The sequence below is a fragment of the Mycteria americana genome, chromosome 1 (assembly GCF_035582795.1).
Source record: "Mycteria americana isolate JAX WOST 10 ecotype Jacksonville Zoo and Gardens chromosome 1, USCA_MyAme_1.0, whole genome shotgun sequence".
NCBI classification, from domain to species: Eukaryota; Metazoa; Chordata; class Aves; order Ciconiiformes; family Ciconiidae; genus Mycteria; species Mycteria americana.
The window spans coordinates 77,246,667-77,266,355 of NC_134365.1; the positions used below are offsets into that span (position 1 = coordinate 77,246,667).

At 39.5% G+C, this 19,689-nt stretch overlaps 1 protein-coding gene across 3 annotated transcripts in view; it reads right to left on the reverse strand.

The window, feature by feature from the left end:
* Positions 1-5,518: 5,518 nt before the first annotated feature.
* The window catches only part of ARFGAP3 (ARF GTPase activating protein 3), a 40,823-nt gene continuing 26,652 nt past the window's right edge, over positions 5,519-19,689 (reverse strand). For all 3 annotated transcript variants that reach the window (XM_075507002.1, XM_075507013.1, XM_075507023.1), the window contains exons 11-16: positions 19,343-19,465; positions 13,439-13,576; positions 12,529-12,652; positions 11,319-11,409; positions 7,330-7,451; positions 5,519-6,626 (exon numbers count right to left, since the gene is read on the reverse strand). In XM_075507002.1, coding sequence (XP_075363117.1) covers positions 6,609-6,626; positions 7,330-7,451; positions 11,319-11,409; positions 12,529-12,652; positions 13,439-13,576; positions 19,343-19,465 — 616 coding nt within the window. In that variant the 3' untranslated portion in view covers positions 5,519-6,608. The remainder of the gene's footprint in view (positions 6,627-7,329; positions 7,452-11,318; positions 11,410-12,528; positions 12,653-13,438; positions 13,577-19,342; positions 19,466-19,689) is intronic.

Sequence of the window (19,689 nt, forward strand, 5' to 3'; positions counted from 1 at the left end):
GAACTGTCAGACAAATAGGAGGCATTATGAGCGCATTATGAGCACATTATGTATTACCAGAAAGGCATGCAGAAATTCATACCAATATAATGAGAAAACTGAAAAAGAAAGCGGGTGCCTCTTCAATGGCTGCCTGCTACACTTCAGAAATCCAGCTCTACATCAGCTTTTAAAGGGGATTCCTATGCAGAGTTAAAAGTGTTATCTCATGCCCGAGCACTGTGAGCTTCACAGGCTGCCTTTCGATGGAGCCCCTGCCCAGTCAGAGATTGCACAGAGTGTGGGGGATGAGCGTGTTTGGGTAACAAATGAAATCTTTCTCTGAGGAAATGTCCTGGTTTCGGCTGGGATAGAGTTAATTTTCTTCCTAGTAGCTGGTATAGTGCTGTGTTTTGGAGTCACTCTGAGAATAATGTTGATAGCACACTGATGTTTTAGTTGTTGCTAAGTAGTGCTTACACTGGTCAAGGACGCCCAGCTTCCCATGCTCTGCCAGGTGCACAAGAAACTGGGAGGGAGCACAGCCAGGACAGCTGACCCAAACTGGCCAAAGAGCTATTCACAGAATCCTATAGGTTGGAAAAGACCTTAAAGATCATTGAGTCCAACCGTAAACCTAACACTGCCAAGTCCACCACTAAACCATGTCCCTAAGCACCTCATCCAAACATCTTTTAAATACCTCCAGGGATGGCGACTCAACCACTTCCCTGGGCAGCCTGTTCCAATGCTTGATAACCCTCTCGGTGAAGAAAAATTTCCTAATATCCAGTCTAAACCTCCCCTGGCGCAACTTGAGGCCATTTCCTCTTGTCCTATCACTTGTTACCTGGGAGAAGAGACCGACCCCCACCTCTCTACAACCTCCTTTCAGGCAGTTGTAGAGAGCGATAAGGTCTCCCCTCAGCCTCCTTTTCTCCAGGCTAAACAACCCCAGTTCCCTCAGCCGCTCCTCATCAGACTTGTGCTCCAGACCCTTCACCAGCTTCGTTGCCCTTCTCTGGACATGCTCCAGCACCTCAATGTCCCTCTTGTAGTGGGGGGCCCAAAACTGAACACAGTATTCGAGGTGCGGCCTCACCAGTGCCGAGTACAGGGGCACGATCACTTCCCTAGTCCTGCTGGCCATGCTATTCCTAATACAAGCCAGGATGCCATTGGCTTTCCATACCATACGATGTCATGCTCAGTATATAAACTGGGGGGGAGTTGGCCGGAGGGCAGCAATCACTGCTCGGGAATGGGCTGGGCGTCGTTTGGCTGGTGGTGAGCCATTGCAGCACTTGTTTTTCCTGGTTTTGTTCCTCACTCTCTCTTGTTGGTTTCCTTTTCATTACAATTTTTACATTATTATTATTATTTATTTTATTTCAATTATTAAACTGTTCTTATCTCAGCCCACAAGTTTTCTTACTTTTGCTCTTCAGATTCTCTCCCCCATCCCACCATGGGGGGAGGGTGAGTGAGCGGCTGCGTGGTGCTTTGTTGCCGACTGCAGTTAAATCACGATAGGAAACACTGGCAGTCTCTGCTTCCTTCCTCTTTTATCATTTTCAGTAATAGGTCCTAGGTCTTTCCCTGCTACGGGCACACGTTTTGTCACACAAAACGTGTCTTTACAGACCCTGACAAAGGAGCTTCTCTTTGCAACGTTACTGTGTCAGCACCTTCCCTCTCTGTACGCCAAACCTCTGAAGCGCTGGATGGAGGCAAGTAATGGAATGGCAATGCATTCAGTGTAATTTCATTCTGGAATATATATATAAAAAAACATTCTGATCAAGCTGTTCTGCTAGCCCACCCCGCATCCACAAAGCACTGCACCATGTTCATCTCCCTAAGGGTTTTGTGCCCTTAATCATTACAGTAACAGAAACCAAGAGAAAACCACATCAATTTATAAATATAAATGGCTTTATATTGATTGGCTCATGAGCTGATAAACCAATAAAGCATCTGACTTCATAAATATAAATTGACTTTATAAATATTTATTGATAAACCAATAAAGCATCAGACTGCAGATCCTCTGTTCTCACGCTGTAAGATCCTGCAGGGTTGGGATGGGAATAGCTCCGCGTCCCCATCACCAAACCTGCCTCCTGTGTACCCACATCTTCTGCACCTTGTCTCATGGACACTTCTGCTGTATGCCTTCTCAAACCAGCCTGTCAACAACATAATTGTTTTTTCCACCCTTCACCAAGGAAAACCACAGCTCTTCCATACCAATCTCGCTGTTAAGAGAAAATGTAGGAGTCCTTGCTGTAAGCATATGGAGCGTCGGTACAAATGGTGGGGAGTAGATATCCATGTTGCTCAATGTAAAGCAGCTACACGGGGCCCAATCCAGGTGCCCACTTGTAGATGCTTTAGATGCCCTTGTGTTCGTGACTGATGACACAGCACTACAGGAGACCCACACCTTCGGGTGTCGCAGCCAGCGATCAGGCAAGGTATGCTAAGACTTCTCTAATGGCAACAGATGTCCGTAAGTAGGCAACTGATTTGAACTCTTGTTAGCTAGGATACAGAAATAGTTACCTTTAAGATCAAAACCTGCTTAGAGACAACTGAAGAGAACAGCAAGGTCCGACTAACCACACAAAATCCAAAGCTACAAATGAAGAATTATTTCGTACTGAAACGTACTGAAGCGTTGCAGAGCTTCAGTACGGAGCTGCAAGCCAAGCTGAAGGAGAAGTTCCAAGTCCTCTATTGCTCCTTTCCTTTTCTCTCTAAAAACAGGGAGGTTGTTGAAGAAGGTGCACCCTTAGAGGCTTGCAAACCAGAGGCCAAACTGTTCTTGCATAGTTTGCAAACAGGACAGACACAACCCTCTACTTACCCACCAAGCACCACAAGCCTCTCTGGACTGCTTCAACAGGGTTATACTTCTCTGTTTTCACATCCTCTTGGGAAGAAAGCAACAGTGCTTACCACGTAAAGGGAAAAAAAGTCTCACAGAAATCAAAGTTGAAAAAAGAACTACGAGATCACACGGCTTTGTGTGGGAGACCACATGGCTAGAATCCCTTTGAAGGTTTTAAAAAATAGACACTAAGAGCAAATTTAAACTGAAAGCACTAAAATTAGAAGTAACACACTGACAGTTACAGCTGACCTTGCAAGAAGACAAAGGCAGTGCTACTGTTTGTCTTTGAAGTTGTGAGCAGCGGGACAAAGGATGACCGCAATTTTTCTGCTTTGTGCCACCTCAGCGACCTCCAGGTCTGTAGGACGCTGGTTTGACCATTACCGATCAAAGAGAATCCAGGCTCATACGCACAGATATGCAAAAAAGCTAATTTGTGTCGAAGCCCCTCAAAACCAGATCAAGCACACACTATTTGATGTGGTCTTCAGCTTCACCCTTGATTTAGAATGACAGCTAGACTTTGATTCAAGAGCAGGACAAGAGCAGTGTTAAAATACAGGTAGCTAAAGCAACGTTCACAGACTCCTATGCTATGGAGCCACTCAGCCCACTCTTGCACTACAAAATCCTTCTAAAACAAAAAGCTTAAATCAGCATCAAAATGGCTCTGGAATTGCTTCTCCCAGCAGCAGAACAAACTGATGTGAAGCAGAGCAGAATGACAGCATTGAGCATTTCCCCTTTTGCAAAAAGCAAGAGAAACGGACGGTAACAAGATTCCCCCCTCTGCCCTTCACAGCTTACTCGGGGAAGGAGAGTACAGGTCTCTGCATCGAATTAATGCTGGTTCTGGTGTTTTAACAACTAACTTTAAAGATTTTTCTAACCCTTTCAATTTAACCTACAAAAAACTCTCTGAAATATAAAGTATTAAATAATCCTCTTTCCCCTCCCCTTACATGCAGTGTCCTTACTGGACTTCAAGTACAGGAAAGTTTAACTTGAATGGTTCATAGCTGCTGGTGCCATCATTCAGTTCCAGCTTTGAAAAAGCAAGATGTATAACTGTAGTAAGAGAGGATTAAGGGAAGAAGAACTGCAACAAAACACAAACGGTGACCAATGCCAAGTTTCACTTGGCAACTTGTCAGAAAAACAGATCCAATACGTGGTTTTATCACACATTCTAAAACCTGTGATGCTTGCAGCAGCGTCAGTCATTTGCCCCTCTTATCTGCGGCTGGCAAACGTGTTTGAAGGCAAAAGATGAGAGAAAGGAAGAGGACACAGAAGAAAGCAGGAATGCAAACCTCATTCTAGGTTTAGACTTCTTCTCCCTTTGATCCAGTCCAACCAAATCCTGCAGGATCAGAGGTGCCATGGCATCCTGAAGTCCCAGGAGGCTAGAGGAGTTAAAGCTGGCTCTTCCAGTGTACACGGCAACCCCTCCCCGCCTGCATTTGATGAAACGCAGTGACAGCTCATGGGTTTATTAAAGACACAAACAGGTGTCCTGGGGGTCAAGAGCTATTCACCCAGCCATTACGTCAAGAGAACGTATGAGCAGTACACGGGTTGCCATAGAGAATCTGCAACAACAAATCCAATTTATGTTGAACTGCGCAATATTCCTGAAAATATTGAATCGTCATTCACCGGTAAGAGAACTTTGTGGTGTAGCCTTCAGATTGCAGCAAAGAGGAAAAAGTTTATACATCTGTTAGAGAGTTGCACATGTTTTATGGCATTTAAGATGACCCCATAGTTGTTTCCTCCTAGAATTTCTTATTTTGTACTGAAAATACTGATTTTTCATATTTTTCCATCTGTGAGTGGTTCTCTGTATTGCAATGATGCATAAAAATGCACACAATTATTTCAGCGTAGGTGATCTCACATACATTTTTATATATGAGAAACCACAGGAGGGGACAGACCTATATTTTGTTATACTTCACTCTCTTAATTTAAGCAACTGCATCCATACACAAATGTCTAAATACACAGCCTAGTTATCAGAGGAGCAGGTCTTCTGCAAGTCACTGGATGCTGTTGGTATATCGCAACTCTGAAAATCAGACCACTTATTACTTGTAATAAATTTACTACTGTGTGTAGACTTAACTGAAAGAATAGTTTGAAAACTGAGAATTGTTACCTGTAATTAAACCAAAGCAAGCCCTGACCAGTACGTTTTCTTGTTATATTAGCAAAATCATCTCTATAGGGTGGGAAAGGAGAAAACAAAGCGACTCTTTTATTGTAAAGCTCTACAGTTAAGCAGAACAAATGCTTATCTTGTACTTCTCTCAAAAAAGAAAGATCATTTTTGGATTAATAAATCTGAATGCAACAGCCACAAGAGAAAGTTACCAGAACTGAGAGTTAGATATAAGAGGCAGCTAGAAATTAAAAAACAAATACAGCTGTACTGTTAACTGTATTTCAACACAGTATTTCAATACAGTAGCTTATTTTCTACCCCAGCCTTAGTGTTTTGATTTCTAAATCACTATAGCAATTTAATAAGAAAGCTCATTTCACTAATTGAAATTAAAGGCTAATTTTACCAGACCATTGTATAGACAGAATACAGATGGCAGTATTTAGAAAGCTGGAGACTGGTGTCTGCACACAGAAATTTAATTAAAAAATGAGTTTATATCAACTGTTTTTATTAGATATCAGCAGTTTACAAATTTGAATTAGGAAACAAAGTTACAGAACAGAATTAGCTTGAGCTCATTCTTGGTTGTGAGGTTTTCTTCTTTAAGGTCATAATCATTTTTATACAGGATATCAGCAATAAATTCTAGACTGTCTAAAACACAGCCCCACTATTTCCTCATTCAATATTTCATAATTTATCAAAAAACTAAGATTGTTCTGAACATTTTTAACAAGTATTTAACTAACTACTCTATTAGGCCCTTTATTTTTTTTTTTTCAATTTGTACACAATACAGATTTTTAAAAAGCACTTAAGGATTCTATATTGCAATTTTTTGTAACTTTCAAAACTAGGAATAAATAGATTGTTCCCATGACAAGATGAAATCCACTATTCAATATACCATGCGTCTTGTCTTCTCCATACCTCACACCTAAGCATACAATTTTCTAGCAGGAACATTGTTTTAAAACACTAATTTCCCATCATTTTAATGCACATCAATTTATGACTGCAAAAGCTTCTACTTCCTGATAAGCGCAGGTTTAACTTAATTCTATATTTTGCTACAGTCCACTAAATACCACCTCAGCATATGCTTAATTTACATTTTCTTCTCCACAGCTTGTAAGACAGTCAGAAGACAAGTTATGTCTGTCGAGTAAGGATGCAACTGCACTGAGGTTTCTATTAGGAAGGCTCATTTCCAATGTACGCGTTCACCCTTCTTTCTCTTTCCTGCCTCACAGCCAAAACCAGTAATAAAATAAAGCTTCCAACATCTAACATCAAGGTCGCTAAGAAATACAAGACTGTAAAGGGGGTGGGGGGGAAGCATATGCAATGTAACAAGTTGCTACAAGATTTCTGCTCTGTAAAGATGAAATAGCAGTAAGAAGAGGCTGAGCCAGAAAGCTGCACAAGGAAACAAATATGCTGGAACAAGTGAAAACATCAACAGTCTTAAGGCAACTTTCATTCGAATCAGCAGTGTGATTACTTGTATAGCTGAAGAGAAATTCTTCTTTAGTGTACTTAATTATGTCGATACAAAAGATGTTATGAACCATATCGATCCTAGAAAAGTAAAAAAAAGACAGACGTGAGTATGTTTTCCATTGAAAGAAATTAATTAGTTTTACTTACATCTGTAAAATAAATAGTAGTTTAATTCTTAAAGACTTAAAGAAAATCGACCAGAGCTTCCAAGAACTGGAGTTTATGGTTAAACTCCAGGATAATTAGCCTGATGTTCAAACACCAGAGAGCTCCCACTGACCTCATATAGGAAATGCAAACTAACTGGAGCACAAAGCATACTTTACACTATTGAGACCAGGATGTCTTAATTTTGTGCACAAACATGGATCAAAGGTATTACTGTCAAGTCAATTAAAGAGCCAATACAAGAGTGGGGCTAGATGATCGCTGTAGGTCCCTTCCCACTAAACTATTCTATTCTGAGTTATGAACTATTATTAGTCTAAAAATAAAGTCACAGCAAATAACTTCCATGATGGAATTTTTGTTTCAATTGTAAGAAAAGAAACAAACTATATAAGGGAAAAGGCAAAAAAGATATTCTAAGGAAAGTGAGCTATCAGCTACAGATTTATTTTTGAAAAGATAAAAATCTACTGTCTACCATGGGAGGTCTACAAAGCTCAAAACCAAATTCATTCTTTTCTCCCCAAAGATGATTCAACAGCAGGATCCATGATACTAAATCCCTACAAAAAGACTTCAACTGATGGTTAATTATTGTAATATTTTTACTGACCTGTATAGATGTCATGACCCCATTAGCAAGTACAGAAAGTTTTCCAGCCACTGATTTCACTCCTTGTTTAAACTGAGCTATATCAGGAGCTGAAGGCAAGACATTTGTAATATTGTAGCTTCCTAAAAGGAGAACACACACACACACACAAGAAGAAAACAGAATGTTTTATTACAAGCAGCCTTTTTTCCCCCCTGAAGCACAATATACTACTAGGAGCACTAAATACCAATGTCTGATTGACACTGTAAAAAAACACTAGGCATAGATCTCAAATTTCTTAAATGCATCTTCCTTTTAATTTTTTTCAGTTGTTCATAATTCCACCCAGAGCATCATCTTCTACACTTTGTATTCCCAGCTGAGCAATTAATGTTTGGATGATAATATATTATTTATTCGGCACTTTCAATCTGCTGCAATGTTATTTGTCTTGTATCCTAAACAGCTGTTACTACCTTGCAATTTAAAGATGAATGCACTTCAGTGGTGGCTGAAGTGATGAAACCTATTTGTGTGCACGCATAAGTATGCTTTGCATGCACACAAATTTTGCATTACACACACACATATTTTGCATTACTACACCTGGAAAATTCTATAGAAATTATAGTAAAGGTAAGTAAGTAAGTTTTAAAACTCCAAAACAAAGCTGGCAATCCAGCCTTCCTTAAAGCCGATATAGTTCGGCCAGTAAGCGTTAGCTCTACTGCTATTACGAAAAGTATAGGTCTAAAGATAACAGAAGGCAAAGATGGTTCAAAACTAACTGCATGACAAGTGTTAACATGCTAACAATTACAATCACCCACTCATTTGAGAAAAAAAATTACTGGTATGCCTTACTATTAAATACCTGATACTGTAAAAGGCACAAATGGCAGTAAAACAGCATCACAGAACTATGATCTCAGGAATAAATGAGGCTCCTGAGAGGAAGCATCCCAAAACAGACCGTTTTCAAAATGGAGACTGCAATCTGCAGCCTTAATTTAGACACGTAGCCAACTGATAGTCGTGACCAGTCGGGACACAACTGGTAACTTGTGAGCAGCTAGTGAACCTCGGACAAGCTTGTCCAGCTGCAGACTCCACAGCCTGCACAACTGTAACGCCTTTTGACAGCCGCTCCATACAGAACATTGCTGCACAGTGGCAGCCCTTTCTTCTCCTTTTTCTCTGTCTGAACAGGGGTGGAGGAGGTAGAGGGAGAGAACCTGCAGCTCCTCTTTTCATGGGAAAGTAAAGGCCCCTGCCTCGTTAGCAGGCCAAGACAGACATTGCTGTAGATAATTTGATTTGCCTAAGCTAAGTGGCTGGTTCAGTGGCAGATGCATAGTCACAATCAGAGAGCTTCCCACCCCATTCTTTAACGCCAGCTAGTAGCTGTTTCTACAATGCATGGGCACACTTGTTTATAGATTATTTTCAAAAAATCGCTGTCACTGAGACAGCCCTATTTCTGAACTGTAATTTTTACTTCCTTACGATCTGTTCCACGTATCAAATGCTTCACATTTTTGTTATTAGAGTCATGGAAATAAAACTTTCAGATATAAATAACTTGAGAAAAGCTTCTCAGCCACATGAATTTTCTCATGTTTTTCTGGTTATGTATGGTTGTCTGAAAAACTTCTTGTAAATGAGACAGGAAAGCAACTCCTTTTCTTGTGATTTCCTCAAAAGCAGCATCTACGAGTCAGCCATCTGACATGCCATCTTTCAGAAGCAACAGGTCTGAAATAATGCAAAGTAAAAGCGTTTTCTTGCAGCCCTCTCTTTTTGGTAAACAGCTCCTACAGCATCCTGTACGAAAGCAATCATCCCAAAACTGTTCTACCCTAAAATCTCAGCAGTGCTCATAAAACCAACTTTAGATTCAAAGGACATTTTATTCTGGCAAGGACCCCAGAATTACAGCAGTGTTTTTGTTGCCAGCCTCCCGTCTCCTGATTACCTTTATTTTATGGAACTAATGATGGCCTTGGCAATAATTCAACACCAGACAAGCTATCAGCGCAGTAAAATTTCTCCAAGAAGGGCCACTGTCAAAAGGCAGTCTTTGGGGTGGGGGGTGTAACAGAAAAACATGCAGGAAAGGAAGATTCTGTAGATTGAATGTAGTGTGAATTTATAATATACAAACTAATAATTCCTGGTGTATTTTTTCCTCACTATTATTTTAGAGCAGTTAACAAACCACAAAATTTAGCGTAAGTTTAGTCTTTGTAATATAACTTTAAATTTACTGTTGGGTGACACATCAGTCACAGAGATCAACTAACCTCAAGTTGCAAGCAGGTATTTTTCATTCCATTATTAGGAATCTCTGCATTCCCCCACAAGCCTCAAGAACCTTTCCAAGTGGCCAATGCTGAATAATTGTGCATGCACAATTCACGTACACATAGTAAACATTATGTAATTGCCTTTAAGTACCCTTATTCAGAATATGGTGAAAATTTTATCACATATATATGTATGTGTACATAGAAAGGCACATTCATATACATATATATATACACACACAGATATATATATCCCCCTTTCACACAATTTGCGCCATCTTTAAGTTATATTTACCTTTTTCTACTTCATTCTCTTACTCATTACTGTGTAAAAACCCAACAAAATACACAAAGAAAACATTAATTCCATGTAACATAATTTATATGAAAGAAAATTAAAAGAAAAAGGATGAAGAAAGTACTATTCAACAATAGCTAGATAACAAAATATTTGTTATCACTATCCCATATATTACTGAAAACATTATCATTTATAAACTCAGAAAGAAACACCATTTCTTTGCTTATGCTTATGTTCCCGTCATCTTTTTAATCACAAGTATGACACCATGTTGCAAATATTCTTTCAAGTGGCTAAAGTAATTTACTGTTATTTCTGCTTTACGTCTCCTCCCCTCCTTAATTTTTTTTTTTTTTTAACCACCTTTCAATTGACTAAAATCCAGCTTAAGTAACTGGTAACCGGAGTTATTTCTCTACTAGCCAGTGTATTCAAAACTTGCTTTCAGGGGATTAAAACTGAAGAGTCACATGGCTTTTTTTTTCTTCCAACTTTTCCAAAGTAAAATCAGATGCTGCATACTGTTTGCTTTTCCAGCCTATTTACATAATTACTCAGATTCCAAGTTCTTCAATAATTCTTTTTTCCATTTCTTTACAAGTTAGAGAATGAAACCCAACTGATCAGGTCAATAAAATATTCCAGCATTTCTTACCTTTTCTATTTCACGTTATTGCACTATCCACAAAGGGTGCTGGAAAGAAAACTTGACAAATTTTCAATAGCCTCAGGGGCTACTTTTCAGTCAATCTAATCTAATACTTCTTCCTTTCTAATTTGATAAGCTATACTCTCCAGTGTAAGGTGTTCCAACATATCTTTTAAACAGACAAACCAATTGCAAAATTTCCTTAATAGTTTGGCAAGACCAATATTAGAAGCAGATATCTCAATGAATGGATATGCCATGCAATAGATTATGTGGGAATTTCAAGCCCACTAACATTTTATTAATGATTCCTCTTAGATTCAGTATTATTATGACAGCTGTTTTCACATATATAAATATAAGTTACTTATAGTTACTTATAAAAAAAATCTACCTGGTAGTCACTTTAGGTGGTGTCCCATTTGTTTTTATAATCAAATATTACAGGTTTTCTTTGATAAATATTATTTACAATATAGTCAGTCTATTATTTGCAACAAGTCACATACAAAACCCAGTATAAGATAGTGAACTTACTTAACCGAAAATACAGAACTTGAAATTTTTTTTTTGTTTTAAATAATGACTACACCTGTTATGTTTGTTTCACCTACTAGCAATACTAATGCATACTGCACTTTGCACACTTCTTGCAGAATACAGCAACAGCTAGCTTATAGTGGAACTAGAAGCAGAGTACCAGAGCATTTCCCGCTGCATGCTACAGTTTCTCACTCTGCTCAATATGTACCTGCTGGTTGTTTTTTCTGATCTTCAAACAAGTCAGCTGAACTTATAGAGGAGCTTCCAGAAAGTCTTTCTAGTCGAGCCCTTGCTTCATACTAGGAAAGAATTGAGAAGAAAATGTATTGTAACAGTATGCTGTCATCTTTTGAGGCCATGTCAGGTAATTTGTGAGATTATACATAGTTTTAGAACATACAAATCCAGCTGAAGTTGACCATTCTGAAAGCTGTTCCCATTTTGTAGTTTTCACATGACTTACACAGTGTGAGTTTGTCACCATCTCAAATCATTTGTGAGTTCATCACAGACTCACATTTACCATTGCAACATCAAGAGGCCTACTCACTGTTAGCTACCCTAAAAAAGGGGATTGCTGAAAAGGCAAAGGAGAATCAACTACACAACCATTAAAAACAACAACTAAAAAACGTGAAATGCAGTGGTTGGGTAGGATAAGGAAAAAGCACTGCAGTTAGCATCATGTTAACCCTTCTAATCACATGATGCTTTTAATTCGACTTTTTCTGAGTTCCTTGGGAATAGTAATACATTGATTATATTTTTTTACATTACTGTTTGCATTGTTAATTTTTCATTAAAAATAGATTTTTTTAAATTATGCTTGGCCTCCAAAATGCAACTTAATACTAATCTGGTTTTTTATTCCTAGGCTGATTCAATTACATGTCATTTGTTGAACCATTTATCTGCTTGCTTAGCCTTACAATAGTAATAATGTTTCCATGTAACAAACACAGAGGGGACAGCTGTGTTAACAATGGTTTGTTAGCATCAGTTTGGGTATTTAGAACAAAAGAAGTAAGCCTTCACCCAGCAACAGGCTGATTCTTTCAAAAATAAAGACTGCTGAATCCTAGCCTACCACTTCTATCAGAGGGGAAAGATGTTGGAGGTAAGGTCCTACTCGCAGCTGCAACTCCTAAGAAAATACTAAACTATCAGAGTTATCAGAGACTTGTACATTTCTATCAAACAAATATTAAAGTAGACAGAATTCTGTAAGCTTACTAACACTACCAATCTGCATACTGTAATATGTATATTTATTGTAAGTATATATAGTAATATATATACTATATATACAATAAATAGTAAATATACTATTTATTGCCCTCTCTTTATATAAGAACACCATGTTTATAGTCAAAGAATATTTTAACATTCAAAAATATTTATCACTGCTTTCTACTTACATCAGCATGATCTTGCCTTCCAAAATACATGTCTGATGAAATTGCTTTTACATTGCCAAATTTTTTTTGTGCCTCATCTGTGTTTAAAGATGGCTCATATTCAGGCTTACGACGAGATGTAGGCCTAAAAGAAAAGTAAACTGCATTATTGAGCGTAACTTTTATTTATATCATGGCAGAATGCAGTAAGTCAAACAAGAAGCACTATCATCTTTGTTTTGTGAAGCCTAAAAGTACATTGTGATTTTTTTTTTTTAAATAAAAATTAAATCAGGATGAAGCCAGGATAAAGAAATTCAGATAACTAAGTTGATATAGTATTCTAACAGGAGCTGGTGGAAGGCCAAGGCTTACTTAAAGCTGATAAGGGGGATTCAGGCTGGAAAGTGGAATGTCCAAACAAGAATTACTGTCCTTGGGAATAAAGCACATCCTGGACAAATATGTAAGCTAATTAAGATGCTTTGGGAACCATCTGAAACAACTAGTAGAAGCACCCTCACGCGAACTATCCTCATTGTAATACTAAAAGTCACACCCCTCGAGCTGGAGACCCCAGTCCAAGCAGAGACCCCTCACCTTTGAGCATGCGCAGAATATTAAAGTAGCACTGTAGCTTTAAGTTGAAATAAGAGAAATGTAGACCAATAGAAAACTGCTTTGTGTAATTACTTAAGTATATGCATAACTAGACTGTATAAATACTGTACCTGTATGACTGAACTGTGTGCTAGCTTTGTGGAGCTACCACCTAGCACCCATCTCTGTGCAGACATGAAATAAAAATACCTCTGCCCTGTGTGTATATTGGCGTCTTGCACACCAGGTAAATGACCTCACACTTGTGGGATAACGACATTAAAAAACTTGGACTTGCTGTACAAAAATCAGTTAGGTTTTCTTTGTATACCTGTCTGAAAATCCTGTACTTTTTGAAGTTAACATTACATCAACATCTTTACTGTTATTTTCTTTCTTCCAAAAAGAATCTGTATTGTCATCCCATTTAGAGAAAGTGCTGCTCCTCAAATCTGAAGAATCATAGTACCTAAAATAAAAGAAGAAAAAAAAAAGTATTGAAAAAGTAGGAACTTTATATTGTTAAACAAATACTGCTTTAATAAGTGTTCACTAGCAAGTAAGTTTTCAGCACAATGGTAGTTGTCAGTGAATAATTTGGATTTCAGAATACTAGTTAGAAGCTTTGTGCAGTTGAATGCAATGGATTTTTGGTTTTTTGCACACATATTTAACTGAATGAGAAGGTCGGCCTTTCTTCAGGCTGGATATAGTCATGAATATGCAGTATACTGTCTAAAGATCTGGTCCCATCAAAGACAGCACAGCAAAGTTCTCATTACTTCAAAGTATTATTTCTTCTTTAGTGTCAGACAAAGCACTGGGAAGAACATTGTCAAGATACCTGGCTGGTTTAAGGGCTTCAGGAGCTAAGAAAATTTCAGGATGGACCCTGTGAGCAAGGCATCATGATGATCCTACAAGGTAAGGTAGCCTGCTCATAAAGGTCTGGTGCTCTTGACACTATACTAAGAAACCAGCTATGAAAAAAGCCACCACAACTTTCAAGGCACTTTGCATGCTCCAGAGATCCAAGAGCACCTAACGCATGGCATCCAATTGTGCTGTGGTTTCACATGGGGCAAAGTTTTCTAACTACAGGGCTGACAGTGGCGATCTCACAGTTCCCTGTGAGTCAATCTATAAGCTACGCAAGCAGACAGTCTGCTCCCATTTTCCAAGGCATCAACAAAGATAGTTCAGAGCAGTAAGGAAAGCCCTTGTCTCTGGTTCTGTATATATTTTTAATACAAATATTAGTATTAAATACCTCTGACCTTTGTAATATGTTTTATTAAAACAACGCTAAATAACATATTTCTTAAAAGTGAGACTTAAGACAATCTTCTCTTGCATATCAAAACTGCAGGGCAAACACAAAGAAAAGAAAAAAAAATGAAGCATGTTTGTAAATTCCAGTGACACCTTATCTTGACCTTTTCCTCTTTGATTATCTACACATATCTAAACTTATATGGAAAATACTTGGAAAAAACCCTATTAAAATGCCAAACAGTAAGAATTTCCCTTTGTGGTTAAATAAACTTCCTTAAAGTTTGGATATGACCAGGATAGGGAATAAGATGATCAAAATGACAGGAGGCTAGCAGAATGGAATCATTCAACAGAACAAGCACAGGATATTAAAGTCCGCATCTGTATTTTGTGAAAACCACCTTTAACAAAAATGTTCTCCATGTTTGTGTTATGAATAGTCAGGACGTTGTTTTTGCAGTTTATAAGAAATGTGACACCTCCAGCAGCAAAGTCTCCCACCTCTGCACATGTGAAATAGCAGGGACAGATCTGGAATGAACTTCTACAAAAAGCAAGAGTCTCCCCCCTTCTCTCCTGACAGACAAAGGGAAATGCATTTAGCGCTCTGAGCAAAGGAGACTTACTGCAATGCAATCTTCATCTTCACAGTATCAACCCACAAAGTGGATATTACACGCAGTAGATTCCTGAAGGTATTTTTTCCTGCTAAATGAGGCTTTTTACCCCCTCCACCTTTTGGATACAGGAGGAAAATCCAAAGTAAGAGTCACAGATGAAAGTTGAAAAGAAAGGAAAAATCACAGAATCTACTTTTTGGGGCACATCACTATATCAATTCAATCTTTCACTGTTCTGTGAGCTTAGGTTGTTTTCAGTGCAGTATCACATGTAAAATAAATAAAAGGAAAGCAGAAACTCCCAGACAAGAGTGGTACAGCACCAGAAAGTAGTTGGTATTCCAAATTTCTTCATTCAGCTGCCTCTCTCCCTTACATCAGCTTAGAAATATGGCAACGCACTACATGCTTTCCTACAACTAGGGTCATTTTCTTTTGGCCTGACTTCTCAGTTTCTATGTCATATGTTCCTATGGTAGCCGAATGTAGAAGCACAGTATACAACCTGCAAGGAAGCTACTACATAGCAACGCTCCTACTCCTGCCCACCTAATGAAGAAGCCACAGCAATCTTTAAAAGTTCCATATAGATGTGTAGTAACAAACAAGTGATGTGTGTGTATATATATATATATATATGAAGCTACCCAATCTCACAATGGCCATCAAAACCACAGGACGGGGCAGGGGCTACAAGAGCTGATTTGAATAAAATTATTTATTTTCTCCATCCTTCCCTTTCAGATTTTCATAACTTTGCAAAATACTTCTTCAGTATTTGGGCAGGGCAGAGGGACAAAGAAAAAATGCATTTAATAGAAAATAAAATTTTACGTTGTTATGTTAATAAAGATCTTATTAATTGTAGCAAAAAGAAAAATTAATATCCAAGGATTTTGAGAGGCTTCAATTATATATCTAAACCCTGAGACATTTAGCTTGCTTAACTAACAGATACTTATCAGCACTCTAATATCCAACATGGACATTCCTCAAGAAGGAAATCTTAAAGGTGCAGGAGCAGGCTGTCCCCATGTGCCAAAAGACGAGCCGGTCACAAAAGAAGACGACCGGCCTGGCTGAACAGAGCTTTGGCTGGAACTCAGGAAAAAAAGGAGAGTTTGTGACCTTTGGAAGAAGGGGCAGGCAACTCAGGAGGGCTACAAGGATGTCGTGAGGTTATGCAGGGAGAAAATCAGAAGGGCCAAAGCCCAACTAGAACTTAATCTGGCTACTGCCATAAAAGACAATAAAAAATGTTTCTATAAATACTTGAGCAACAAAAGGAGGGCTAAGGAGAATCTCCATCCTTTATGGGATACAGGGGGAAACACAGTGACAAAGGATGAGGAAGAGGCTGAGGTACTCAATGCCTTCTTTGCCTCAGTCTATAACAGTCAGACCAGTTGTTCTCTGGGTACCCAGCCCCCTGAGCTGGAAGACTGGGACAGGGAGCAGAATGAAGCCCCCATAGTCCAAGGGGAAATGGTTAGCGACCTGCTACACCACTTAGACACACACAAGTCTACGGGGCCGGATGGGATCCACCCAAGGGCGCTGAGGGAGCTGGCAGAAGTGCTCACCAAGGCACTTTCAATCCTTTACCAGCAGTCCTGGCTAACCGGGGAGGTCCCAGCTGACTGGGGGTTAGCAAATGTGGTGCCCATCTACAAGAAGGGCCAGAAGGAGGATCTGGGGAACTACAGGCCTGTCAGCCTGACCTCGGTGCCGGGGAAGGTTATGGAGCAGATCACCTTGAGTGCCATCACGCGGCACGTACAGGACAACCAGGTGATCAGGCCCAGTCAGCATGGGCTTATGAAAGGCAGGTCCTGCTTGGCTAACCTGATCTCCTTCTATGACAAGGTGACCCGCTTAGTGGATGAGGGAAAGGCTGCGGATGTTGTCTACCTAGACTTTAGTAAAGCCTTTGACACTGTTTCCCACAGCATTCTCCTGGAGAAACTGGCTGCTCATGGCTTGGATGGGTGTACGCTTCGCTGGGTAAAGAACTGGTTGGATGGCCGGGCCCAAAGAGTGGTGGTGAATGGAGTTAAATCCAGTTGGCGGCCGGTCACAAGCGGTGTTCCCCAGGCATCAGTATTGGGGCCAGTTCTGTTTAATATCTTTATCAATGATCTGGATGAGGGGATGGAGTGCACCCTCAGTAAGTTTGCAGAGGACACCAAGTTGTGCGGGAGTGTTGATCTGCTTGAGGGTAGGAAGGCTCTACAGAGGGATCTGGACAGGCTGGATCGATGGGCTGAGGTCAATTGTATGAGGTTCAACAAGGCTAAGTGCAAGGTCCTGCACTTGGGCCACAGCAACCCCATGCAACGCTACAGGCTTGGGGAAGAGTGGCTGGAAAGCTGCCCGGCAGAAAAGGACCAGGGGGTGTTGGTCAATAGCTGGCTGAATATGAGCCAGCAGTGTGCCCAGGTGGCCAAGAAGGCCAATAGCATCCTGGCTTGTATCAGAAACAGTGTGGCCAGCAGGAGGAGGGAAGCAATTGTCTCCCTGTACTCGGGCACTGGTGAGGCCGCACCTCCAATGCTGTGTTCAGTTTTGGGCCCCCCACTACAAGAGGGACATTGAGGTGCTGGAGCGTGTCCAGAGAAGGGCAACGAAGCTGGTGAAGGGTCTGGAGCACAAGTCTTATGAGGAGCGGCTGAGGGAACTGGGGTTGTTTAGCCTGGAGAAAAGGAGGCTGAGGGGAGACCTTATCGCTCTCTACAACTACCTGGAAGGAGGTTGTAGAGAGGTGGGGGTTGGTCTCTTCTCCTAAGTAACAAGCGATAGGACAAGAGGAAATGGCCTCAAGTTGAGCCAGGGGAGGTTTAGACTGGATATTAGGAAAAATTTCTTCATCGAAAGGGTTGTCAAGCATTGGTACAGGCTGCCCAGGGAAGTGGTTAAGTCACCATCCCTGGAGGTAAAGAGACATGTCGATGTGGCGCTTAGGGACATGGTTAAGTGGTGGACTTGGCAGCGCTAGGTTAACGGTTGGACTTGATGATCTTAAAGTTCTTTTCCAATTTAAACAATTCTATTATTATTTTGCCTTCAGGCATATACTAAGATGATATTAAAATTACTTTACCTCTATTTCAAAGTCACAGCTTGGAATAAAGTATAGTAACCACCTTAGAAACCTTACCAAGTCCAACAATCTGACTTTATATTTTCTTTAAAGAGAATGAATTTGTATACCAACTCAAATTAGATTCTGCTATTGCTATAACTAGAAGAACAAGAGCAGGGAACAGTTAGGTTACAATTTATCTTCTAATTATTGAACCAAAACACATTAAAAAGCCTCTTCTGTAATTCATCCTTTGCCTGCTAGTAGGCTATGAATAATTTGAGAGCAGTAACAGTTCTTTTCAAGGAACAAATAGAGAAGCACTGAAATTATATGTTTTATTTTACAAGATTGCTGCCAGTTTACTTGGTACCACATTTGCATTTCTCCCACTAGTGATTACACTACAAAGTAACGATACAAAGCCTTTGTGTTTTCATTTGCCTGTCTACAAATAATTAGGTACAATTTTTCATGTTTGTGTGGCACCAATCCAATAAAGGCAGTTTATAAAAGCAACACCTGGTTCTATGTGTCAGTCCAGAAACAGCTGTTTCATTGCAGTTAGTGCCTGTAGGACTAATTCTTTTTCTTCTCCCTCCCAACAGCAGTATTTTATAATTGGCATTGCATTCATGCTCCGATCAAAAATTCCTCAATTATTTTTTGCTTACATTTTACGTTCAAATACGTAAGTCTATCAAATAAGACTGCAGACATCTACACAATACATCCAACACACAATACCTCAAAAAGATTTAAGTTTTTGCATTTGGCATGCATTCAGTTAAACGACTGATGCAACTGTAGCTTTATCTAGTATCAGACTTCAATACTTGTTTAATTTTAAATTGAAAGTTGAAGAGAGTACCACAAGGAAAAAAAAAAAGAACCAACAGAAGTCATTCCAACAAAAAATTCACTGGATTCGGTATACAGTAAATAAAAGCTTATATGGCAACTGTCTGTGCAAATAGAGACTAAACCCTGAACAAGACAAAACCTGTAAACACATAATGCAGACTACCTTCTCTCCAGAAAAGTAACTCCTCTTCTTTATAAATACATCTGTCATTGAGGTAAGGTCAACTATTTCACAACTTTTCTGATGTAGATGTCCCCTGAAAGTATGCTAGGTGTGTAGACATGTCCCATTGTCTTCTGTTTTGCTCTTAAGTTCCAAATATATTGTGCATATTTGAATACGTAACTGGCATATACTTCTACGCCCTCTCAAAATAAAAAGCTTATACCTTACCTTGAACTAGAAGAGAAATATGAGTCTTCTGCATCATCGGTGTACTTCTTCTTCGGCTTTGCAATTGCAGGTGTTTCCTGCTCTATTGTTTGCATATCTGAGGTGACTGAGTGAGAAATGCCACTGGGGACAGGAAGAAAATAAGTAGGTAAAAGAGATGACAAAGCTCACACCCTAAAAAAAAAAAGAAATGAAAGCCCAAATCTAGTTTCTGAAGCTTGCTGACAAAGCCCAAGCTATACAAACATTTAAGAAAGAGGAATTAAAAAAAAAAAAAAGAAGCCCTGGAAGACTCAACTGTAGTTCTCTGAAGTAGTGGCAGGACTTCTGAACACACAGACCATTCC